General features: G+C 44.1%; 1 protein-coding gene across 1 annotated transcript; it reads right to left on the bottom strand.

Moving 5' to 3' along the window:
* Positions 1-1,908: 1,908 nt before the first annotated feature.
* IRS4 (insulin receptor substrate 4) lies at positions 1,909-25,101 on the bottom strand. Its single transcript, XM_032996006.2, has 2 exons — positions 21,349-25,101; positions 1,909-4,342 (listed from the first exon to the last, which is right to left on the bottom strand). Exons 1-2 carry the CDS (start codon positions 24,845-24,847, stop codon positions 4,338-4,340), a joined length of 3,504 nt encoding a protein of 1,167 aa, XP_032851897.2. The 5' UTR covers positions 24,848-25,101; the 3' UTR covers positions 1,909-4,337.
* Positions 25,102-26,545: the final 1,444 nt, after the last annotated feature.

Below are 26,545 nucleotides of genomic sequence, written 5' to 3'. Positions count from 1 at the left end.
GCTCAGGGGAATAGTGAGGGTGTTCCACATCTAAGATATAGGATACATATCTGAAACTATTAGCTTTTGAAAGAAAGATTATTAACTAATTCAACCCATTTGTAGCAGACAGGTAACCACTGCCTAAGAACAGCCTCAGCTGGCAGCAAGGTGAAGAGTAACTGGTTAGTAAAGCAGACAAACTGCTGTCTTGAGTAAAGGTAGTTGGTGTAGCCCCAGGGTGGAACACAGAACCGGGGCTGAGGCCACGGTACTGACAAGCAGCTTCAGTGCCCACCTAGCTGCGTTTCCTGACAGTCAGGTTCCTATAACCAAGACACTTGAAGTTTTAAATTTATTCAATAGCTCAGAAGGAAAATCAAAGAAAAGGAGGTTGGTGTGGGGTTTTTTGGGGTTCTTGCCTCCCAGATCTAGATAGCAAGCTCAGTGCTCCTGTTCTCACTTTGCAACCCTCCTTGGAAAAGTGAGGGGAGAAATGTCTTTGTATTTGAGGGAACGCTCTTGCTATAGCCAAAAGAGGATGCAGGGATGAAAAAATGCAATACAAATTGTATTGTTAGCTGGTAGTTCTGAAAAGGTCCTTCTTCCTTCCTAGGAACCTCTATTTCCCAGTTATTTGATTACTTCCAGTACCAGCTCAGCAAGACGTGAGATCCATTAAAATTGGCCAATATACCTCAAAACAAAGACTTTTAATATGTATTCTAGTGCCTGTCTTCAAATTCAGATAGGAAGTCTAACTTGCCTTCTGGTTTTAATTGAGAGCTTTCACCATGCTTCAGAAGCAAGACAGTTCTGTCAATGATTCACCCAGAGGGGTTTGAAAAATTAGTGCAGAACTATGTCATCCACCCCACCCCCCCAAAACCAGCCCCTCAAGCAGCCCATTTCAGATCCAATGAGACATTCAGGCAAAGGTCTCTTAAAGCAGTTATTGTGAGACTGTTGCAACAGCCTTGACAGTGTTTGGATAATTTTCACTGTTTGTTTACTGCTGGTAGGGCTGTTTCTGCCATGTATGAGAAGCACTGTTTTCTTTTTCTTCCCAATACCAGCTACATGCTATAAAGTGAGGCCCTGAGTAAGGGGGCTGGTTTATTTGAGGAAAACCCTATTCTTACAGCAAACCTGACTTTTACAGGGAGGTATTTTAATGCATTATTCTGAGTAACAGGGCAAGAATTAAATCAGAGAGAAAAATCTAATCCAAGACATTTCACAGTAATCAGCACCTATGGATAAAAACCTCTTTCTATACAGAATTCTTGACATATCCTTCACGTCAGTAAGGAATTTGAAAAAGCACTACTTTTTGTTGATATTTTCCAACTTCAGTTGTTTTTTACAAGTGGGTGGTGCATCACCTGAAATGATGATGATATCTATATAGGTTTTGGTTTTACGTGCCAACATCTTATTTAACATGTATCAAAGCAAAGTATTCCTACAAAATTTACGATGGCATGCCATACTTATTCTCTGCTAAAAATTCCTTCCAGGACTAGTACTTTTTGATCATGGAAAGTCCATAGCCAGTCACACACAAAGTTATAAAAAAAAATGTCTTCTGCATTTAAAGCAGAAAAGGAAGGTATCAGACACTGATATTTTTTTTTTCACCCCCACACAAAAACTCAGTTGTTTACCAGCACTATGAATCTATGACAAAGATGACTTCTGGGTATTTTGCTGTATGTCACCTTTTCCACTGAGTGGCAGAAAAAATTGGACAGACTGGGAATCACTCCCCTGAAATACGCTAAAAGCTTCTCCAAATCTTTAGGCACACAGGGCAACAAAACCACTTTAAGAGAGCAGCCACAGCAGGAAGAAATGCACTTCTGACAGAAAAAAAACAAAACAAAACAAAACACAAGTTTGTTTAAAAATAAAACCCAGACACAGAGCTACATGAACACGTATTTACTGCAAGTAGCTCTATGGAAAGCCAAGTCAGATAAATATAAACACTATACAGAGCTTCAAGCCAGTCTCCCAAAACCGCAAACGCGATGTGTTTTACAAAGAAAACAACATAACAATATTTACAATGGAAGACAAAGCCAGATCAATCAGCTCGACTTTAAAACAGATCTGTGAAGCAGAAATAGCAAATATAATGAACAGTTTCAACCATATATGTTTTAGTTTGTACAGACAATAACTGTCCAATATCAAATTAAATTTACAGGACAAACATTGTTCTATCATTGGTATTTTTGTACTATACAGCAGCATAAACGGGTAGCTGGAAGGTAGTATATATAGTGATATGTTTTACATCATCTGAAAATGTTCTTCCAGCACAATACTGAATAAATTAGTTGCTGTAAACTAAGAGATTCAAAAAGATTGCATATTTATTATGCCGTACCTATTAGTATTTGTACCACTATACTTGAGGTTACCCATTTACTTATTTATTCAGCATTTATTAAATCAGTGCTGTATATTGTACAATGGCAGCCTCAGGGATCTAATATGAAATAAGTATGTAACAAATTTCTTCAAAACAACCTTTTCCTTTCGCATTAAATGTTTAGAACTATCTTCACCCAAATTTTGATTTCTTAGAAAAGATGTAAAGCTTTATAAAAAGCTGTCTACGTATTGCATTATCAATTTATGAGACCAAACAAAAGCTGTATGGCAAGACAGTATCATGGTCTGTAAGAGTGGTCGTATTTTTAATTAGTGTATGTTTAGCAGCAACAAGTAACTGTACCAACTTAAACTTCTCTTCCAGAATCAAAAACAGGTCTGTGCTTTTGAACCCTGTAAGCAACAGTTTTTTCCTGTCACTAGACACTGCATTGACTGATTGGTACCATGTTTCAGAAAAAAAAAAAAAGTCTTCATATTTTAGTGACATGTACATTTTAATACTACTCAAAAATAGATTTGGGTACACATCACCGAACAATCCAAGTTAACAGTGTCTAAGTTGTTATACAAACTGTACTAGCAATTTAAAGGTTGTATGTTAGAGGTGAGGCAGCCTGACAAATCAGTTGTACAATATACAATGTAGAGGATTACCAGCTGTGTGGTGCAGTACAGCATAAGGATTTGTGTACCACTTCTAAACCCTTTATCAATCGTCAGTGCCTTTTGTTATACATCGCATGTACCAATGACTAGTGTCATGCTCTTTAAGTTCATAGCAGTGTTAAAAACCTAAACTCATTTCAACCAAAAAAAAAATTCAGTACAAGAGTGAAGCACTTAAATTGTAGAAAAATCAGGGCTTATTTTAAAAATGTCAAATAGTCATTGTTCACATTTCTGTAAGTGGGATAAAGACAACTGATGAGCCAACATTTTACTTTTTTCCCCATTATGCCAGGAAGAAAGAACAGAAATAGTCCCAAATTTAAAATGGGACTTTGGTTGAAAGTAAGATCAATTAGGGTGGTTTCCCTTTAAAAAGCTACAGCTGACAAGTATAATGCAGAAGTCACAAACTCTGGATAGGACTCTGCAGTTCTCCATTTGAATGCATTAACAAAAACCTCATTTTACACAACTCGTATTTATAAACAAGTATCTTGAGGGTAAGAACAAAAACAACCTACAAGACAACCAGCCCATTAATCCTACTTTATACATACCAAAATTCTGAGGAAAAAAAAAAAAAAAAAAAAATCAGTTTAAGCTCTGACAGACATTTGATTTAAAATACTCTAGCCTATGATCAAGAAATACCTCTTGTACCATGAAAGCAAAACCTTAAAAAAAAAAAAAAAAAAAAAAAAAAAGAGAAGAAACAGGCAGGTGTCTCCTTCTCAGACCCGTTCTGTCCCACGGGTTCACCCCTCAAGCTAACATGCACCTTTCCCTCCCTCCTCCTGCCTAGCCACCTGAAAAAAATCCTGAACTGCCAAAATATTTCTAAACAATACATGTTTTAAGCTAACCACTTGTTAATGTACCAGAGAAGCAAAACCCATGTTAAACAGACAATCAGAAACCAGCTTTGACTTCCCAGAATATAAATTTAAAAAAAAAAAAAGTAATGGGAGAGGCAGGAGGAAGAAAGGGGCATACAGGGATCTCCTATTAGCATTCACACTGCCTCCCAAATAGGTATGACATGAAAGACCAAATTCCATCACCAAAGCACAGCTATGAAAAAAAATCTCAATTCAAATTAATTCAACTGTAGAGAGCTGATGTCTATGAAAAAATTAATTAAAAGGATGTGTGTCCATGTCCGTGCTGGTGGAAATGAAAGTAGCCGGCTGGAGCTGAGCTTCGCTTCCAAAAGCACCACACAGTTTCTGGAGTTACCAGCAGAAAAGTCTTCTCTTCCAACAATGGTTTCCATGGCAATGCAGTCAGTCTAGGAAGGGGGGGGGGGGAAAAAAAGTCAGTGACATTTTAAATGCAAGTTATATTGGAAAAAAATGTTTTCTAATGAGGAGAATACATGGAGCTTATCCAGTGCAGGAGTGCCAGCTGCTGACCGCGGCCCACGGGGCCCTGCCCGGCGGTAACCCGCTCCCCAACCCCGAGCCCCGAGGAGCCCCTGCAGTCCCGGAGAGGAGCCAGCTGCAAGCCCCCGCAGCTTCCCAGCGCCCGGCTCACCCTCCGTGTTTCATCTAAGGAGGTTGTCGAGGCTCCCGAGGGAGGCGGCGGGCGACGCGCATCGCAGAGGCTGTTGCTGAGCGCACGGCGCGGGAGGAGCGCCCAGCAGTTCTGGTCGCTGGCTGTAATTAAGGTTGTGGCGGACTCTCCCTGCAACTCCGGCTCCAAACAAGGAGCAGCAAGTCATGACAGCCACGTGCCCTGTCCTCAGCTTTTCAGGAAAAAGTGTAGTTCAGTTACAAGAAGAAACACCCCAGAGTACAGTACTCCCTTTTTCAAGAAAGTCTCACTAAAAGGCAACACATGGTACAAAAGCAGAGAGAGCTGAGGCAGACAGACACCTTCACTGCTGTCAGCAAAAACCGGTGGCTTCAAACTGACTGGGAAAGGCAAAACACCAAGTACTTGATAAAATGAGGGCAACAAAAATATAACCTTGTATTACAGAAGATACAGTCGGGTGACAAGGCAGAAATGGGAACAGGAGAGGATGACCTCGAAGCAGAACACCAGCCCTGCAACTAACCCTGCATGTGCCAAGGTGCCAGTGGCTCAAAAAGGTTCCTGACAGTGAAAAAAACTGGTGAAGGGGATGCGAGCGCTCTCTGCAGTGGTGTGGACATAAACTGAGGACTGCACAGAAAGTCACTTTTCAGCTCACAGCAAAATCCCTTCCGCTCCCACCAGAGCCAGAGTGAACGCTGATTTTCAGCCTGGAGGGGAACCATCAGCCAAGCCATCGGGCAGCGCTGCCTCCCAGGCCTGACAGACCATCCCCTTCCACCTTTCTGTCCTCTCAGACAAGACTGAGGGCACTGTCCTCTGCCAGCTGGGTGGCTTGGGGCATCTCCTCTAAGGTTTGAGGTATGTGTCTGCAGGACCTGTTTCCAGGTGTTACAGGGAAGAAGGAAACGGCACATTGCTCTCATTGAGAAACAACAGCTAGCATGAGAGATTTAGTCCTCGGAAAACATCAAATCCAGCCTACTTTTTCCCCTTGAAAGTGCACAGTGCGAGCTCTCTCACTGCTATGGGAGGCTCGCTGCCACTGAGAACAGTGGCATGTGGGGAATATTTCATTACGAAACATGGTAATGGCAGCATGGCCCACTGGAACAAAAGGGGGTTTGGAGCTTAATCCTGCCCAGGCTCATCTGCAGCATCACAAGGAAATCAGATTGCTGGAGAGCCTAGTGCTTCACTGCCTCTGCCACAGGAACATGCTGAAGAAAATGTGACCATCTAAAGAACAGGTAAGCATTATGTATAATAATACAAACCTGTATGTTTACTTACACAACCAATCATAAAGTATGCACACACAAACTCCACCCTAAGTTAAAGAAGTTCTGATTTCCATCCAGCTAAAAATACTGTCCCTTCAAAAGAAACAGACAAAAAAAAAAAAAAAAAGCTTTTGGCAGCAGCTGCCCATGGCTCGAGACAGAGAAGCAGAGACCACAGCAGGGCTGGAAGCAGTGCACAAGTACAGAGGGGTCCCTGGACTTCAGGGGAAACTCCCTTTTATCCCTGCACAACCCACACCAAGGTCTGGGTTGCCGAGTTTCATTTTTGAAATACGTAGTGATTTCAAAAATACAGTAACTTGGTTTTCCACAATTCAAGGAAGACACAGCCAAAATACACCCGCAACTCAAGAATCTCCATTTGTATTATTTCACGGGTATTATAAGATCACTACAAAAAGCTATTGCTTCTTACACAGCATGATGTGGTTAGTGATGGCTTTGTTTTCACAAAAGCCAAGTGAAGCTATTATTTTTTTAAATAGTTTTCCTCTTTAGAAAAGTATTATTTTGTTGTAGGACCAAAGGACAAAAACACATACCACAGCTTGCAATGAATCACACCTCAACAATGGATGCAAGTCAAATATAAAAACATTTAAAGCTTCTAGATTAAACTTATATTCAGTAAAAATTAACACTTACCAGCATCCCCCCCACCCCTTCCTTGCTGTGGACCTATAAGCTTACATAAAAGGAACTTCAAAAACTGTCTCTGCTTTTGTCAGGACATTTTTCCTCCACGCCTAACACACAAGGCACACCTGAAAGCTGTTTGACAAGTTATTCTAATCTCTCCAAGCATATCCCCAAAACAGTTTGAAGAGCAAAGGCCCAGTTGCTTCAATCAGACAATCCCACGTGACAGAACTCAGAATTTACACCTAAAACTTCCGTAAAATTACATTTAAGATACTTGGAGGGGAAGGGGAAGATCTTCAGAGAGAAAGAAAACAAACCTTAACTCGTAAGCTTGATTCTTTGAACAAGCTGGGCAGAACTCAGAAGGCAGCACAATAACCAAATCTAAAGCAAGCTCACCAGGTAATGCCAATCAAAGCCCAGAGTAACACAGATTAATTTATAAGAAACCAGAAGAAAGTATCCACAAATAAGCTTCACTACAGTTTGTAAATTCCCTGGATGTCCTGGCTCAAATACAGAGTTTTACACCAGTGTAAAGGCAAGCTCGGGACCTGCCTGCAGCGTCCCTCCTTCCCGAAACTCTGTGCTTGTTAAATAAGATCTCATTAATTTGTCCCCCTTCTCCCCATGATTATAAACTATAATTCAGCATGTTTCCTCTCCATTTTTAAACTAAAACAGAATCGTGGGAACTATAAATAAACATAAGGGAGTTTCACATAAACATTACCTACAAGCTGATAACAGTCTCATAAAGCCTTGAGTCTTTCAGCCATGGAGTTATTGGTTGTCACCACTTCCCTAATCCCCTTGTTAAAGCCGAAAATTTCAATATTGCAGTTGAGGCAGTACAGCTGGCTGATGCCCTGAGTCATCAGCTCTTTTTTGGGATAAAAGCATCAAGCATTTATATATAGAGATACAGATAACTTTTATATATATATATATATATATATATACACACACACACACATATGTGAACACATATATCAGTATCAGATAGAAAAGGCAAAAACTCATGAAACTTGACCACGTTTAAAAAAAAAAATCCCTCTAAGATGAGGCTGAGGTCTTGCAAGATCCCTCCCACAGCGTGTCTGCAGTCACCCGGGCTAGTGAGCGTGGCACTGGGACTCTGTGGAGCCACAGGCCGCCCACCACCCACCTCCAGGCAGCAAAGAAATCCCAGGCCGGGACCAGCGCATGGGGTCCCCAGCAGGGCCAGGGTCACTTTCTGCAGTCGCACTCACAGGCCCCGATACCGATTCCCGAACCATGAAGTTGTAGGAGCTCCCGCTGCCAGAGCTTCCCGAACCACCCGCCCAACCGCGCCTCACCGCCCAGTGCTGTGGCTGCCGGCAAGCGGGAAGCTCGCCTTCAAGAGAGCACCAGTTTCACTTATTTTTTTTTTTGCAGGCACCTGCACCCAGCTGTGTGAAAGCACCACACGTGCACTCACACCACAAAAACAGTTGTTACTCAAAGCGGAGTAAAACGGGTTTCACGTCAGCGAGAAGGCAGCCGGTGCCTGTGGTGCTGCCAATACCCAGAGCGCGTTTGGAGACTTCCCCCTCCACGGTTCCTCAGGAAGGGACGTGACACCACGTTCACGCACTGAGCTCCTTGGTGGCTCTTCTCTCCCACACTTGATCTGCCACCTTTGGACCAGGTGAAGGTAAACTAATGGAGGACGTGAAGTGCTCAAAGAAAACAACACCGCTGCCGTGAAGCTGGATGATCTTATTTCAGTCTTCATAATGTAAGATTCACCAGCCAACAATTTTCTATGTTAATAGTACAAAAAACAGATTAGCATTTCATTACAGATGCCATATAAATGTATTTGACTCAACACTGACTGAAGAGTAAAGGAAGCTGGCAGAGAAATGGATGAAACAACTCCTCTAAAAGAAAATCAAATTATGAGATGTGAACTAGCTGGAAAGGGAGGAACAATGCTCACAAGTCCCTTGGAATCCTCAAATTATAAATGCCATCAAATAAAACTCAGTGGCCAGATCAGACGTGACAAGTTTGAAGATAACTTTCGCTTACAGTGTAAACACGCTGTTGTTCCTGGATTGTCACGAGCTCTTCCAAGAAAATCTGCCCAGCCTACCAAAAAAAAAATATCCAATAACTGATCATTACAGCAAAACAAGCAACAAAAACCTGAATTCAAAAAACCCTCTGCACTATGAAGCAGCCTAGAAATACACTATTCTAAGTAGTTTTCACAGCACCCTACACGGGGCTTTTTTGTTTATTCAAACTTCAGCTCCGTTAACAGATTCTACACAAAAGCTTCAACCTTTATTCAAAACTGAGCTCTACTGCTTCAGAGTATTGAGAACAATATAAATTCAACTTCCTAGGAACATTTAATATGGAAAACAAGTCCAGAAAGCATCCAAATATTTTCACAGATCACCTCTCAACTGATATAAGCAAAGTTTGGAAAAATTAAAACAATGTTCTCTTCATTACACAATTCTATTTAAATTCATCAGTTTAAGATGGGATCAGATTATAAAACTACACACAGCTGGCTGAATCTTTCTGAGAAACAAACAATCAGAGGAAAAGGATCACAAGGACTGAAGAGAAACTAAGAGGGCAAATATTTAAAATAGGATGGCAGTATGCCAGTGCTGAGAAATGTTTTGTTTAAAATTAAGGAACACACCGAAAAAGTGCTCCACAAGTTTTTTTACACAAAAATAATCTATAGTTGTATAAAAATGAGGGGCAGATGATTAGTCTTAATTCATTACACTGCACACTCAGTGTGTTCCATTTGAAAACTCAACAGATGAGAATATATGCAATTTACATTGCGTTTTCTACATTTAAATTATTAAGGTCATACAATTCAGGCCACCTTGAAACAAACCAAGAGGTTTTAAGAACATAGCAGACATATCCTAATTCTCTCAAAGAAATCCATGCTAAATAACAACTGTTTTTACAGGAAAGGCTTTTACTGACATAATTCTGCAACTGATTCCTGAAAGGATAAAAGCTTTGCTTACAGAAGATATTAATTTAAGATAATTAAATTATTAAATCCCCATGTCAAAGACTAAGACAACTTAAAGCTTTCTGGAGAACACTACCAAAGTTCTCCATTTCCTGAAGTTCAGGTTAGGAAGAAATTGGAATTAATCTGACTTATGCAGATCAAAAGCAGCAGAACAGCCCTCGACTTTCTTGTGCACATGGCCACACAATATTCCTGTTGTTCAGGAAAGCACCAAATCCCAGCACAACCTCAGGACACAACGTGCACGTCCAAAAGCATTTTGTTCACGCCACGGGGACAGGGCAGGAGGACTGCCTGTATTACATTTCAAGCCTTCCACACGGCATGCAGCTCGGGGGGAGGGAGGTAATTTGCCCAGATACATTCTTCACAAATTAAGGAGAAATCTTTTTGCCCCAAATCCTACCAAATGCATAGTTGTTATCCTATGTCACTGTCCTATTTCTTCGAGTTCTTATTTTAATGGCATAGCTTTAGACCTCGCCCAAGGCAAGCGGAGTTATCTGAGAAAAGCAGAATTCCCCCTTAATTTGCACATGAAGACACTAAGTATACAAATACAAATCTGAAAAATGGACACATTTGCTGTGGCCACCGCACACGCAGTTACCGTTCCTGGGTAACCCAAACAAGGTGCTGACACAGGAAGACCGCCTTATTCGGGCAATGTGTTAAACTACATGCTTCCATTAAGCACATATTCCATGTATTTTCTTAATTCAACAACAAACTAACACTCACATTGGGCTAATGAATATGTTTAGTACCTGCTGACTTTCCACAAGCAAAAAAAGCAAAATTTGTCTTAAAAAAAAAACTGTTACATTACCCGCTTTTCACTGGATAAGCTATTTAAACACAGTGACTGGTAACAACACATCCCAGTAAATTAGATTCCTCCTCAAGCTGTGTTTCTAAAATTCAGAAGACAAAGTTACTCTTGCAAATAATCTTTATATGCAATTCTTCATTCAAAACACAGTTCCGCTATTCTTAGTGCTTAGCAATTTCATGAGCTAAAAAACCTCTCCCGTGCTTTAAGATAATTTTTATTCACTTTGCAGAAATGCCTTATCTTTTGCAACAGTGGTGGCTTTTTATGTTTTAATAAACAGTGGTGGTGTTTCTAGGAAGGCCTTACGCACACTCCCTAATTTCATCTCTTTTACTGATACTATTCCTAGAATTAGGAAACTTGCACGCAGTTTTGGCAGGGGCCTAACACCAACTCAAATTGCACCAGACAGCTTGACAAGAAGTTACTGGGGGTTTTTTGGGTTTTGTTTTTTTTTTTAAAACTAAGTTTCTCTTACAATATAGCAAGACAACAGTAAAAATCAACTTCACTTAAAAACACACAGAAATGCAAAATTTCAGATTTTCATGTTGCGGAAGAATGAAAAAAGTTCTACTTTTTCAAAAGCACTCTCACAGAAAGTATGTAAGATATGACAACTGACCTCCTAAACTGCAAAGAACATAGGTAAATTTTAGCAAAAAAAAAAAAAAAAAAAATCTTGTTTGTGTGGCTTCTGAGAATCCCACCTGCTACGGTTCACTCTGCTCTCGTGACAAAGGTTAGGAGCCCTGAAGTGCCAATAGGAAGGAATAGATTTCCTGCCTGTGCTTTTGTTGCAAACTGGATGTTAAGAACTGTCAGGAAACAAATAGGAAAGAAAACAGCCACGTCAAATACCAGAGCTGACCGGCACACACAGCTCTGGCTCCCTCGGTCAAAAAGAACTTGGGAATTACTGGAAGAGTTTCAGGGTAGTACAGAAAAACTCATAAAAGATGTGAAACAGCTTCCCAATGAGAAACAGCCAGGTAACAAGCACCCTTCAGCCTGCAGAGAAGTAGTAGGACATATCAGAAAATTAAAAAAAAAAAAATAAAATTATACCACAGGTCCCTGCTGTGTGCAATACAGGAAGCTGCTGACAGAACACTGGCTAAGCATATGGCAGAGGACAACACGGCATCTACACAATCCTAAGTAGCACAGAGAAAAAAAGATAGGGTTTGTTATCTCTTCCAAACACAAACTAGGGGCTGCCAAACAAAGCCTGTACGGAGCAGGGTCCAAAGTAGACAGCGAGAGGTCTGCAAGCAGCGTGTACTGACTCCGACCAGGGTCTGCTGTGGATACAAGGAGTTTACACAGGATCAAAGAGGGATGGGAAAAGTACTTGGATTAGAGATCCATAAAGGACTGTAAAACAGACAAACTACATCAGGCTCAGGAAATCCCCCAAACAGAAAAAAAATTTAAAAATAAAAATAACCAGAGGCTGGGTATATGTTTGTGGGGAAGTTTTACATATGCCTGCCCTGCTCTTCCTCTGCTGGGTGGTGTCCGCTTGCAGGCACTGGTCTTCAGTTTGAGTGAGCAAAACTGAATTTCTTCTGAACACAACCGAGAGAAAGGACAGTGTCACTCCTGACTCCTGAAACAGCTCCCACTTTTCAAATCACCTTTCCCGTTATTTCCTTTCAACAGAAAGTTCTTCCTTTCTATAGAAAGTTTCGCCAGTTCTGAGTCAACCCTTTACTCTTCCCAACCACTTTAGCCATTGACATTTGACAACATTCAGCACTACCTTTTTCTTTCACCTCTATTGCCATAAATGACTGTCAAAGGCAGAAAGTCACTACATGGCCACATACCCAAATAGTTACACCCTCCTCAGCCAGACCTTTTTCCCCTGCATGCCTGCACAAAAAAAAAGAAATAAAAATCTTTGCTATCAGCCACTATCTGCAAGCACACACAGCAGTGGCACGCATCTATTTCTAACATTTTCTTATTATCACGTTGAGTCTGCATTAACATTAGGAAACCCAAAACCCTGGCTCATGCGGGGGAGGAGGAGGATGGGCTCAGATTGCACTGCGTGTGTGAAGCAAGGTCCTCTCAAATCACAGCACGTGCACAAGAGCCAAGGAGAGGGCCTTCAGCTTCCAGGAACAGCCCAGGAGCTCACAAGGACAGAGTTAAACTGTGTCGACACACAGACAAATTTTAATCAACTGTGAGCAACTCTTGTTTAGTGTTTACCTTGTGGAACATGTCAATGTTAATATTTCAATCACTTAGACCTCGACAGTGAATCGAGCCTCACTGCTGCCACCACTTCCAGACTCACCACCACTACAGTGTCTGTTCCATCTGATCTACCAACACAGAAGTAACTTTCTCCTGTCAAAGCTACCATTTCCCACTCCAGCTTCCACAGGCTACTCTCAAGCAGCTGAAAGCGCCACAGCAGTGATGAGCGGGTGCCACCCAGACCTCCCTGTCTGGAGTGGGACTCCAAATGCTCCGAGACACGCTCATTACAAAACCTAAAGGTGAATACATCTCCCAAGCCGCACTGCTGCCTCCTCCCCAACATCAGAAGATTTCCTGAAACCCAGAGATGCCACCTAAACAGCCCTTGCAAAGCCAGGAGGAAACCACTAGTAATGCCAAAGCAGCTCCATCACCTGAGATGCTTCTGGAGCCAAGTCTCCCAGAGGATGCAGGTCCCTGTGACATTAACTGCCTAGGGACGGTGCACAGGGTGATCCTGTGCTCAGTACACACAGTGCTGCACCAAGCCTATGTCATATGGCTGCAGCAAAATTTACAAAAAAAGAAAAAGAAAAAGAAGAGGAAAATGAAACAATCACATTCCACATCTAAAAAGAAGTAAACACTGGGACATGTTCCTAACTCAGAGATACATGTTGGCCCACATTCCTCTTACCAAGATTAATATCCTGGCCAGTGTTCTGACATTTACCTCATCCTTTTCAAGTCATTTAAACCATTACAACCACTGTATTTATAGCTCGCTACCTTCCATTGCTCCCTGACTGTGTGCATACCCTTCCAAGTGCCTCTACCAGCTTCCTCTTGCAACCGCTCTCAGGCAGCCTTTTATCTCTCTGCAAGGCTCTTATCTTCACTCTGCCGATGGTAGCAGCCTTGATCTTTATCTTACTCTCCACCCCAGCACATTAAGTTTCATCCATCTCTTTAGTTTCATCTTCTAAATTGTAAGTTCCTTAGGACAGGAACCAACACATTTACATTTGCGGCACAGTACAGGGGACCTCCATCCTGCCTACCTGTTCAGGTTCTACAGCGAGTAGAGACCACGGCTGGAGCTACAAGCTTTCATTAACAAACAGATTCACTGTCGTAATATTGTCTGAGCGACATCACGATCAAATCTGTTCATTTTCTCAACTCATTTATAACTGATTTCCTGTTCAGCACAATCTGCAATTTAAGAACACCTTGTTCTAAAAGCAAACAAACAAAAAATCCACCCACCCCACCCCAAATAAACACCACAGACTTAAATACAGATAGCAAATACCTCCCAAAGTCTCTCACATAACAAAAAGCAAATACTCGGGAAGTTTGACCTCAACAGTGGATGTTACTACTGAAATCCCAAACAGCTTACAAATTTTTCTAACAGTAACTTAAAATGCAAACACATTTCATATAGCACACAGTACCTTTCTGGCCCCTTACCCCATATTGGCTTAGACTTCAGAAACTTTAATGGTTTAGACTTACAGAACTTAAAGCATGTTCCTTCATCTGTATTGATGGAAGTTTTACCTGCATCCAACTTGTGCTGAAGGGTTGGCCAACCCACCTGCAAGCAGGCTCCGGTTACTCAGACCAGGACAGCAAAGCTGCCCAGATGCCGGGTGAAGCTGGGTGATGACTTTCTGTACCATTTGCTGGTTTGTCTTGGCCATTTTAGCTCAACTGTCAATAAGGTGCCACAAAAACACCAACGCCTGTTAACAGCTGAAAGAGGTTTACGTACAAATAGGGTACCCCATGGCTCGTGTGAATAGCTTCTCTCGGTGTAGGATGCAATAGGTTCACATTTATCTCACGATGCATCTGCTTCACTGTCACTAAGAGCTCTCCAAACTTCCTGCTAGCCTAAAAGATCCGTGTGTAAAGCGGCACTAGTTCCCCCAAAATAGTTCAGGCTCAGGCTATCCAGCATCAAGAAAAGTTATACTGCAAATTCAGCTATTCAGCAAGAGCCATAAACAATAAAGCAAGCTGGCTTGGCATGAGTACGGGAACAGAATCGCGCTATTCCCCGTGGAAGGAGGGTATCATTCATTAGTGCCTCCATAAATTTAGAAGCCAGTTTTACCAGGTTTCTTGCACACCTTTTGGTATTATTTCCCAGGATATTCAGAAAAAGGAAAAAAAAAAAAAAAAATTGATATCCTCAGTCATTCCACAAAATCCTGTTCTACTAAAAGGGAAACCTTTCTCCAAGTAGGTAGCATATTTATCAGCCTGTCATGCCCTAGCAAAAAGGAAACACTATTCTTACCTAAATATTCAGGGCATAATATTTTATGCCCCAAATAATAACCCAGTTTTATCCTTACACAAATTCATAATATACATGTGTTATACGGTAAACACAAGCATTATTCATCTTTTAGTAGTAATTTCCAAGTTTTCCATTTTCTTGAGTCACAATAAATTGTATTGTCACCTTGGAATTACAGCCAAATCTGAGCTGTATTATTTTCACTATAAGTCATCTCTTTCAAAAACCCTTCCTTCTCAGAAAATTAAGTGTAAGGTCTAATCTTTTTTAACTCACAAATCACTGGCACACAACACACGTGTATAGATACACACAAGCTGTATGAATTGTTAGCATCCAAGCATATAGCTAAATTAACAGAAGAATAATGTTTTGAAATAAGCAACCTTTGTCCCTTAAGACACTCATTAAGCTCATGATTTAACCAGGGCAGAAAATTCTTGCTACCAGTCTACTACACTGCTGCTCTTGGGGTAATGCTACACCTGAATCAAAATCTCCACAAATCCAAACACTTGTATGTTGAAGATCATTTAGATAAGATATTCGGCAACACCTCTGAAATGCCTTTGATGAGTCGGACTCATTTACCTTTGTCTTCCCACTGCCCTCAAGCATGTCACAAATCCCTACTGATCAAGGTTCTCAAGTAAATCGTAACCGGCCCTAAACTGAGTGACCTTTATGGAGATGCAGGGCTTGATTAAACTACAACATACTTTTTCCTTTTCCTAGTCATTGCTTTAACCTGTAAGACAACAGTACAACTTGCTCATTGGATCATTATTAATACGCAAAAGCTAAATGTGACAAAAAAAGTCAAGCAGGAAATTTGCAGGGTGGGCCATGGGACAGCTCTCCAGCCAAGTTATTACATAGCATTTAAGGATGAGTCATAAGGTAATGCTACATTTTTAGGACAAAACAGCAGTAATAATACATCCCCAGGCTCCAGAAAGCTCGACTCTTACCTGCCTTTCAGTTTTATCATTCCGTTCTCCTCTGAGTTGAAGAATGCCACATTTGATCACAACAGTACTTAAAATAGAATTGTCGAGTTTGTTTCCTGCTTTGGATCAGCAAAACAAGCTTGTTAGCGCAATCAACATACTAGACACCATTCAGCATGTTTTTGGGAGCACCACTGATCCACAAACAGAGCACACAAACACACACCAAGGTACAACACAGTACTATAAGCTCTTTTCAGTACCATCCAAAACCTCAAGGTATAAACCCTCCCCCCCAGCAATCAATATGAAGAAAACTTATTAAAGATCCTTTCATTAAAAAAAAAAAAAAAAAAAAGAACGTATGCAGAGTGAAAAACAAGCCCAAACTCTACCTACTGCTAACATGCTGCTGGCAGTACAAAAAACCCTAAAGAAATACCTGGTGACAAACCACCCCAGTAATCCCGGGCTGGCATACAGCCGCGGGAAAGGACTGAGTAAGCGCTGATCACCTTCTGCTACTCCAACCCTCCACCCCAAGCAACAGGGGGAACAAGGGGCCCTCAGACATCAAGGGAGGAGGGGAAAATGTGATGGTTTAGAGAGGAAACTAAAAGGGTACTAATTCATTTAAGATTTCACCAAAAGACTTAAAAAAACAATGGAGTTTGAATCAGTACCAGATTACTCCCAGAACTCCCCGTGTCCTACAGCGGTGCTTAAACCTCCAAGACAGCTATAAGCAGAAAGTTTTAGACTTCCAAAAAAGACACATGTCACCATCAGCTGCAACTATGGATTTAAAGTCTGGAAAGCCAATTTCTAAAAGTATTTCAACACCTACAAGTAAGCGTTCTCTCTCAATGACAGGGGAACATTCTTGTCTCAGATTTTCTCACCCAAGCGCAAGTAAAACCCAACTGATTCTTGGTCAAATATGTCATAATTAGCTCACTCCCACACTGCACGGCAAAAATCTGTTCTGCCTTCACTAGCTCATATACTGCTTGAGAAAGTTACCCTGGGTATTTTTAAGCATAGCTGTAAGTCACTCAAGACTGTTAAAGTGGCATCTGTTACAGCAAGATTAAAATGATTTGGGTTTGGGTTTTTTTTGTTTTTTTTTTTTTTGTTTGTTTGTTTGTTTGTGTTTTTTGTTGTTTTTGTTTTGTTTTGTTTTGTTTTGGGTTTTTTTTGTTTTTTTTTTAAGAATTGTTATCCCGGCATTACTTCAGAGATGTAGGATACATTCAGTAGGGTTCTTCAAGTTATTTTTAAATGGGCCCATGCCTTAAGTATTCTGCCAATACAGAAGAGACTCAGTTTGAAGCAAACTTTTAAAAACCACTAGTCAGAAACCCAAAAGGGGCTGTTATTTGCCTAGTATCCTCTAAACTGCAATTTACTATATTAGTAATAGCTAAAACTTCCAGCTTCTGAATTTCTCAAAGTGTATATTGTTTATTATATTCCTCAAGATTTGGCATTCAAAATATGTAAGTCACCATAAAGGATCTGGACAATTTGGAACACAAGTTTTCCATTACAGCTGTACTTGTTTTTCTTCCTCTCAGCTTCTCAAAGTGTACACAACACTCTCGCCCAGTCTAGCACAGGAGGAGATTAAAAAGGTGAGGAACATTTAAATTATAATCCTGCATATTAGAGAACTTCTGAAATAATATCTTAGCATAGTGTTACAATATCAGGTAGAGATAAGATTAAAGAGTGGGTGTAAAATAGGTGGACTGATATTAAACTGAACATTACATTTACTCTGAACAGTCAGTTTTGGTTTTGGAGTCCAGGGTATCTTTGCAGGTTTAATATTTCTAATTAAGACTGAAGAAACTTCTATTATACAGGACCCATTATGCAGTTTATTACCACCCCATTCTCATTATCCCTCTCAGTTTCTACAAGGTCCAATAACAAGGTATACATTAGCTAAGCCCTGTTTGAAGTAGCTTTAGTGTTCTGTACTCCTAGCACAAAATTTCATGACTCAGATTCATGTAATCAAAACTGCAAACCGCTTGCTTCAATATTGTGTAACAATTTTGTGATGAAACTGTTTTGCTAATGACCTCCTTAAACTTCAAGAATTAAAACTCAGAACATTATATTCTTTTCACCATCATCATTATCAACATAAAACCTGAGCTCAATTTTTCCTAAACCTAAAATAAAAGTTTAATAACAAATCAGGCCTATTTACCATTTCAAGTTAGTGCCCTCCCCCTCCTCCACCCATGTCATGAATGGAGAAGGGGAAAAAAAACAAAGTTTGATTCACATCAGTGAATCTGAACCAGAAGTAGTCTGGGAATTAAAATGAGGGGGCAGCGATGCATTAGAAATCACTCCACCACCCTCAGCAGTTAAAGAGAACACAGCTGAGTCACAGAACACAACATTCCACTTAGGCAAACAAAACAAAAAAGCAAACAATCCAAAATTGGGAAGTGTTTTTCTTCCAGTAAAACTGCAATTTAGGGAGATAAAGATCTCTACCTGGTAGAATTTAATACATATGGGATAGCTCCTTTCTAGGAAGTAAAGGGTAAATGCATCTACTAAATATTTTCCTTAAGAATGGATTTAACCACAGAGCATTTTTCAGGCAGAGACTGAGAGTAGGCTGTAGAAAGAAAGGACAGCACTCAGTTCTGCTATAAGTCTCCAAAAGTATTAAAAATATCAATTACACACAGGCACACTACACCTCTTCAGGATACAAGAGGTTTAAGAGTGAAGCTTTATTTTCACTATTCAAAATGGAATGTGAAAGTCTTTTTCTGCGCTACAGAAAAACTTTTAAAATATTAAAATAAAAGCTTTATTGCAGTAGAAACTGATAAGATACTGAAAGAATAGACACTTCTAAAATTATGCTTGCTATGTAGCTCCGAGAGACGTAAGTTAGTACGTGAATGAAAACTGGTACCTTTATAATCAAGAATTTTAAGTCATTGCTAAGAAACACCACCAATTTACAACACTGCATTCAAGTCTGGCAAGCTACTTTTAGCCTGGACTACTCCAAAATCTGTTCACCCCTCCACAGCCACCTACAACTGAACAGTGTCCACACCCCACCTGCCCTCCTGCCATATACCAGAAATATTTTATGCTCTCTTTATAGAAAACTGCTAGGCCCTGTTTTGGAGCAGTGTTTTATAATTCTGGTTTTCTTTTTAGGACTAGAAAGTAACCACCAACCTATGCTCTTACTATTCTGATGCTTAATTTCCTGCCAAAGCCAATGTTTTTGTGTACAGGGTTTCTTTCACTTCATTTGAACGCATGTTTCATTTCCAGAAAACTTCAGTTCACAGTGAAAACCAGCAGCTGGAAGTCTCTTGCCCCTCTGCAACTTGTAACAGACAAGGGAAAAACCCCAAGCATAGGGCTGCAGATATTTTGCTGTAGCAGTAGTAAGCAAAATGTTTAACATAAATACCATTTCTAAACACATTAGCTCTTGAAAAATATTTTTCAATGTAATATTTACAGTACAGCTGAAAGGCCTTAATCTCAAGGGGTTTTTTTCCTCTCCATTTTGTAAGAAGTTTTACTTTATAATATGGATTTTAGTCATATGAGGGAAGTAAGATCAAGCAGGGATTCTGCTGTCTTTGGGGGTGCTTTTTTCAAAAAAAAAAAAAAAACAAACCAAAACACTACAAATCAGCTACAGCAACCAGTGTGCCTTTGACACAGCAGACAAATTTTTGAAGTGCTGAAAGACTAACTTTGGAAGAAAGCACTTCTTGGACTGGCAACTTTCAACGTCTTCTAAATTTGATTCCAACCAACAAAACAAGGCAGAGGAAAAAAAACCACTGAGGCAAACCACACATTTCTGAGCAGCCCCAAGCAGTGCTGCCAGACTTCGAATGGCATGCAAGCTGAGTCAGGCTTATACCTTCCACTATTAAAGGCTACATAATTTTAAGCTCCTGCAATACCTTCTGCCTTTAGACACTTAGTTTTAGAGTGAAACTAGAAAAAAACAAAACCCCCTATCATTGCAGTGTTTAAGATTGTAATTCAAAACATAAAAGCCAGCAGTAGCCTGCCCCCTTAGTGCTTTCTCTGTTGACAGAGAAGTAGACAAGTATCAATGTCCAACAGCGATTAAATATTTCCCCTTAGTACTCATCAATTATTGACTACGCATACATTTGCAAAGAGAAGAAAACATTTGCAACACATACAGTTTTTTATCAGGGTGGGTGAATTACTGTAGAGAGTTCAGTGGGTCACCGACTCCAAAATAAGGATTAGACTTCCAAAGTTACAGCGCAGTGCAGCGCTTGCACAAACACTGCTCTTCAGTCAGTGCATATGCAGCATACCACTAACAGCTAATTACTATCTTTTGCTCCCACCATGAGCGCAAAGAGCTTAACATATGAATAGCAGCATCCCTCCTCTTCCCCATATTCTTCCTCCCCACCCCCAATATTTTATTTTTTTTTAATCCACACCTCAAACTGCATTACCTTCAGTTGGGTCAGACCACTGATCATTTGAAAGCCAGCAGCCTCCTCTCTGAAGTTTCGGACCTGGAAGACACCCCTCAGAACCTGCTCTTCCTCTATTACCGGCATTCCTCACCTGCTCTGCAAAAGGCAGATCTCTCTATAGGCAGGGGAAGGGTTAGGGCTCAGCTAAACCCTCGGACACTGCTCAGTGGGGAATGTGGAAGGTGCGGGCTGCAGGAGCCCCCCCCCCCCACCCCGGTCAGCCACCAGGAGATGGCTTCTCCCGAGGATCCAGGGGTACTTTGGAGACCAGAGCTCAAAAGGAACACACCAAACCGTCAAGGGAAAAGAAACCTGGGTTCTGCTCACATAAGATTCAACTAAATAAATGTGGATAGATTTGCACATAAAAAGCCCTAAAGCATGCATTTTGCCTACATTTAGTGAATGAAACTGATCTAAACCCCAAGTTTTTATGTCTAAACCCAATCTAGGAATTTTCAGTTTTCCCTAACCATGACACAAATTACAAACTATCATGTTCACTAAAAAAAAAAAAAAAAAGTGAAGAGTCATCTAGTCATAAGGGATGAGGAAAACAGAAGTGAAGGAAAAAAAGAGCGACCATGATCTCAGGACAAAAATTCACAATCTGAAATACAATGAATGTTTATACTAGCAAAATTCTTTTACAAAAAAGCGAGGCAGATGACAGTTTGACCACACCTCTAACTGCCTGAAAGAGTCACATAAATCCTTTAGGCCAAGGACCATCTCCCCTGTCATTGCTGTTCAGCAGTTAGGATGCTGCACTACGAGGAAACCGGTTGTACTAGAATACAGAAGACCATAAAAAACATTTACCCCCCTCTGAAGACCACGTTTTAGTATTAAGTAGAGAACCTAATTCCTACAGTTAAGCAAGCGTGAAAGGAAAATGCTTTTAAAGTTACAAACCTTTTCTCGCAGCATTACACTTCAGACCATCGGATCTGCTGAAATCTATGCTTACATAAGCTCCACTGTCCAAACCTGAAGTACCATTTTGGAGATGGCAAGTTGGCGCTGCAGTACTTGCCTCACAGCTTATAGGATCATCGCGTAAATTCAGAGCGATGTAGTTTAAGCCATTCTGAAATCCAGTTGAGGTATCCCTGGACATTTTGCTTTCCTGACCATCAGAAATGTTTTCATCCGGTTTTAACCAAACATTGTCAAATGAGGCAGAGCTGTGTCTTTTGCTACTATCAGTAAAGAAAGAGGAGGAGGTCGTCACCGTACCAGCGGAAGAGAACGTTTCAGAACTGTGTCTCCTCCTGCCTTGAGGATCGGCACGAATCACTTTCGGTCCCATTGGAGGTTCAGAGCTAGGAACAGAGAAGTTACTGCTGCCAGCGTATCGATCAACAATGCACAGTCTATTAACTATGGAAGAAGGGCTATCAATCTTCACACCATTGTCAGATTCGGCGGCAAATGGCCGAGGCGGTGTTGCTGCCATGTTGAACGTCATCTCCGTGTAGTCATCAGTCCTGCTACTCGCGGTGCTAACACAAGCAGTACCAAATGAAAGCCTAGTGTAGTCAGGATTTGGTTGGTTTCTAGGAATACTGGAACTTGCATAAATTGAAATATCTGTTAGAGAGTTAGACAGTTCCTTCGCTACTTTCGGTGACTGTACATCCAAGTCAACACTCATATAATCAGAAAGCGGGGACTGTCTGTGGTCACTGCTTGAGCCTAGAGAGGATGGCGATCCTTCTGCAGATAAGGAATACGGTGTATTACTCGCCTTTTCATTAAAATCAATATTTATGTATTCACCGGGACTCGCTGGCTCGGGTGGAACTGTACGATCATACATTCTTGGGATGGTATTGCTCCCTCTTGTACCTAGGGGGAGTCTTGTGGGCCTAGCAGCCCTGTTCTGCCCAAGTCCTTCATCTGAACCTTTCACTGTTGGCAATTTAGAGATGCCGTTAGCCAGAGACTCACTGTTGACCCCTTTTGCATTTTCTGGTCCACCATACAGGAGTTTTCCAGGTGAAGACATTGGAACATATTCACTGTGGTCACCGTTTTGTCCTGACAACGCCTTAAAGCTTCGGGGCAAAGAAAAATACGAACTAAAACCTTTGGGAACAGAAGTGGTGTGAATGTAATTCGAATCACCGGGGTGCTTTGGAGCTGAATTACCAGGTGACATATCCATATACTCATTGTTTATGATCTTCTCATTACTTCCTTTAGAAACAAATCCAGTTAAAGGACTTCGTACAGGTGATGAGCTAGCCTTTGGAAACATCATCATATATCCTCTGGAGTCAACCTGAGACGGTGACCATGAATTGTTAATCTGTTTCGGAACAGACATACTTTTAGGAGTCATTGGCAAATAATCGCTGTTGCTGGATAGAGAAGATGCAACTCCTGGCATCATTGGCATGTACCCATCATCCCTGGCTTTACTCCTACTTTGGTTACATACAGAATCAAGGTTACTGTCATTGTACTCCGATTCATGGTTATCTCTCAATTTGGGTGTTTCAGAGTAAAGAAATCGTCCGTGATTTCCCGCAGCATCTTCATCTAACGAAGCTGTAGTTTGTGTCGTCTTCTGCTGCACTGCTACAGAAGTTGGTTTTGTTAGAGAGTAAGTTCTTTTCCTGAAACATTTCTCAGCCTCCATATAATCATCTCTTGAGCCATCATCTGCCTGTTGCTTACTCATGGACATGTACTCACTCAGACAATTCTCCTCTCTGATGGGTGGTGTGTTTCCCAGGGAATCCGGTGTATTACTCCTGACTCGAAAGTACCTGAAGTCTCCAGGGCTGGAGCCATATTCATCAGAAGAGATAAATCCCCCGTCACTTGGGGAACCACAAACGGATGAGCTAGAAGGCCTGGTCAGCATGTCCGAAGCAGAGCCATGGCCACTACTGGAAGAAACACTGATAGGACTTGTAGTGGAGGGAAAATGAGAAACGGGCAGCGAAGCAGACCTGGTGTGATAAGAGGAGCTGAAAGCGGCTCTCACGTACCTTCCGCTCCCTTCTTGCCGTCCCAAATTCATCCTTGCAGTATTCAGGTGGATCAGACTCCCAGTCACTGACCTGAAAGGCCTAGTCATGGTTCCTTCTCCTTCGCTGGATGTTCTGAAGCGATAGGAGTTGCTGCTTTTGGTGGTAGGAGGAGTCCCTCCAGCAACACTCTCAGTTCTGGATCTTCTCTGCAAGCCCGTCTGGCTGGGGGGCAGGTTGCCCAAGTGCCTCCTGGTGGTGATGAAGGAGATAGGATTGGTACCGCTACCACCACCAGAAGACTGGCTCTTGCTTCGGGGCCTGAACTCTGCAAAGGCCTTTAGAGCTTTCATGGTCTCCAGAAAAGTCTCGTGCATGTTCTGGGCAACCACCGAATCATCCACTTGCATCCAGAGCTCTCCGGGCCCAATAGAGGCAGATCTGCCCACTTCGATGAAGAAGAAGTTCTCCGAGTGCCCGCAGCGGCGAATATTCATTAGCTGCAAGTGGACGGCGGGCACCTCCGAGTTCAGCTTGACGAGGTGGATGGCCTTGCTGGAGAGGCACAACCTATACACCCCGGTGAGGTTTTTTGTTTGTCCCAAGCCTTTCGGCTTAACGTTGACCTGCCATACCTCCTTGAAGACGGTGCCAGGCCTCAGGGCGGCCCCGTAATGCTCATCATCCTCGTCCGCCGGCTGATCGGCGTGGTCCTCCTGCTCCAAGAAACCCCTCTTGCTCTGGCTCATCAGCTCACTGATCGCCTGGTACCAGGCCTCCTGCTCGGCCTCGTTCTCCGCCAGCATGGCGAAGTACTCATCCTTGGTGTACAAGGCGATGATGTGCTTGTGCTTGGCGTCCGCCCGCCGGCTGACGGTGAAGCACTGGTAGAGGGGGATGACCCGCTTGGGCGGGGGGCAGCAGAGGGGGGCTGCCCCGCCGGCCCCCGCCGCCCTCAGGCTGCTCTTAAACTTCTTCTCGCTGTCGTAGTACTCCAGCCGGGCGGGGGCCAGGCGGCTCTCGGCCCGCAGGACAAAGTACCGCTTGTGCCCGTGCTTCTGTTTCCGCAGGTAGCCGCACTTCCTCACGTCCTCCCCGGCGGCGGCGGCGGGCGGGGGGACGCCTCGGCCCGCCGTGGGGGGGGGTTGCCCGCCGCGGCCCGCCGTGGGGCCGGCGCGGCCCGCCGCCGCGGGGGCGGCCTCCGGGGCCGGGCAGAGCGAAGCGCTGGGCGACCGCCGCAGCAGCAGCAGCAGGTGGTGGGGCTGAGGGGACGGGCAGCGGCCGCCCTCGCCCGCCGCCGGCTCCCCCTCGCCGGGCACGCCGGGCTCCTGCTGAGGCGCGGCTCCGCCTCCCGTGTGGCGGGCGGCCGGCTCCTCCTCGCCGCCCCCGGCCGCCGCGCCGCCGCCGCCCGGGCCATTCATCCCACTCGCCATCTTAGGGTCGCCGAGGCAGGGTCCGTAGCGCCGGCAGAAGAGGTTGGGGGGCGGGCAGCGGGAATCCGCCCTCACCGGGGAAGCGCGCCCCGCGGCGGGCCGCGCATGGAGGTGGGAGGGGCGGGCGGTGCCTGCCGGTGCCTGCCGGTGCCTGCGCGCCCCTTCCCCGCCGCCCCCGTCCGCGCCCTCCCCGCCGAGCCGCGGCCGCGGCCGGTTACTCGCACTCACGCAGGCGGCCCTCGGCGGCACCACGGCGAAAACATCACGTGACCCCGCGGAGGGCGGGGGCGCGCGCCGGGAGGGAGGCGGGGGCGGGGCCCCGGCCGGCGGCGGGAGGAGCCCCCGGCACCGGGGGGGGGGGGGGTGGGGGGGCTGAGGGGGCGGCTCGCCGGAGTGGCAGGAGGGAGAGCGAATAGAGAACGGCGGGGCCTCCCAATAAGCACGCTGAGCTGGTGGGGAGGCGGGCTCAGCCACGCGCTGTCCGAGAGAGGCGGGGTTCCGGCGGATGAGCAGCGCTGCGGACCAATGGAAGGCGGCGGCAGCCCCGGGCTGGCCACGATCTCAGCGGGGTGTTTCCTGTGCTGGAGTGGGGAAAGAGGCGGGGCTGACGCTGACTGGCGGGGGGCGGGGTGAGCGGCCGGGGCATCAGCCAATCCGCGCCTCACACACACAGACGGGGAAGGCGGGGAGTGGGGGTGGTATTCGGTGGGCGGAGGCTCGGGGGAGTTGGGCAGGCCCCGCGTCCAATCAGTTCCGGCCGAGGAACGCTGCCGGCTGACGTCGACTTCGCCCAGCGCCTTGGCGGAGGCGCCCGCCCCTCCGCGCGCGGCCGGGGCCGGCCCCCATTGGCCGGCGGGGAGCGGGGCGGGGTCGCCCGGGCGCGCGGGGAGGGGAGGGGTGAACGGGCGCGCGCGCGCCCGCCGCGGGGGAAGTAAACAACCCGCCGGCGCGCGAGCGGCCGTTGGAGCCGAGTGCAAAACCGGCCGTGCCTGGCGCTGCGGGTCGGGCCTTGCTGGGGGGGGGGGAGGGAGGATCGACGACCCACACTCACTCCCACACCCCCACACACGCACCCTCGTACCCGCAGTGGTAGAGGAGAGCGTGGCGCCCACGCGTGACACCTGCAGCGCGCCTTCAGCCTCGGCTCCTCCGCCCTCACGTACTCTGTAAGGCCCCCTCCCCCCCATTGGTGTTACCTGTTCCAACACAAGACAATGCGCTTGTATTAGAGCAGCGCCCCGCGGTACAGTGTTTTCTGGGCTTTGGGGGTGGTTTACCTTTATTTTTTATATCCTGGTACGTCATTTGGCAACTGCCACCGGTTGGGATGGCCCACCGCCGGTCAGTCGTGGGTTTGGCACGATCAGCAACCTGCGTGACTTGTGGGGCTGCTCGACACGGCAGGCGATCCTCTGGCTGTGGGACCCGGGCAGGCCACTGACATAATCCCGGAGTTTTAGCTCAAAATACGATGAGTGAGGAGCAAAATCCTTTTATTTTGCAGTCTAATTGTGCATGGGCACTTGTGTGCTTGAAGGTTTCTCTTCCCCATCTAGATTAATTGCTGTACGGTTAAAATACAGAGCTAGATGTTGTGAGATTTATAGATGTTCCACCATTTAAGAGAGTACTAGAGGGTGTGGAAGCACTTCTACGCCTTTACCTACCTCCACAGTGCTTTCTTCCTCTCTTAATTAG

Source organism: Tyto alba, unplaced genomic scaffold (assembly GCF_018691265.1).
Source record: "Tyto alba isolate M040663 unplaced genomic scaffold, T.alba_DEE_v4.0 Super-Scaffold_5, whole genome shotgun sequence".
NCBI classification, from domain to species: Eukaryota; Metazoa; Chordata; class Aves; order Strigiformes; family Tytonidae; genus Tyto; species Tyto alba.
This window is presented reverse-complemented; position numbering and strand designations above follow the sequence as displayed.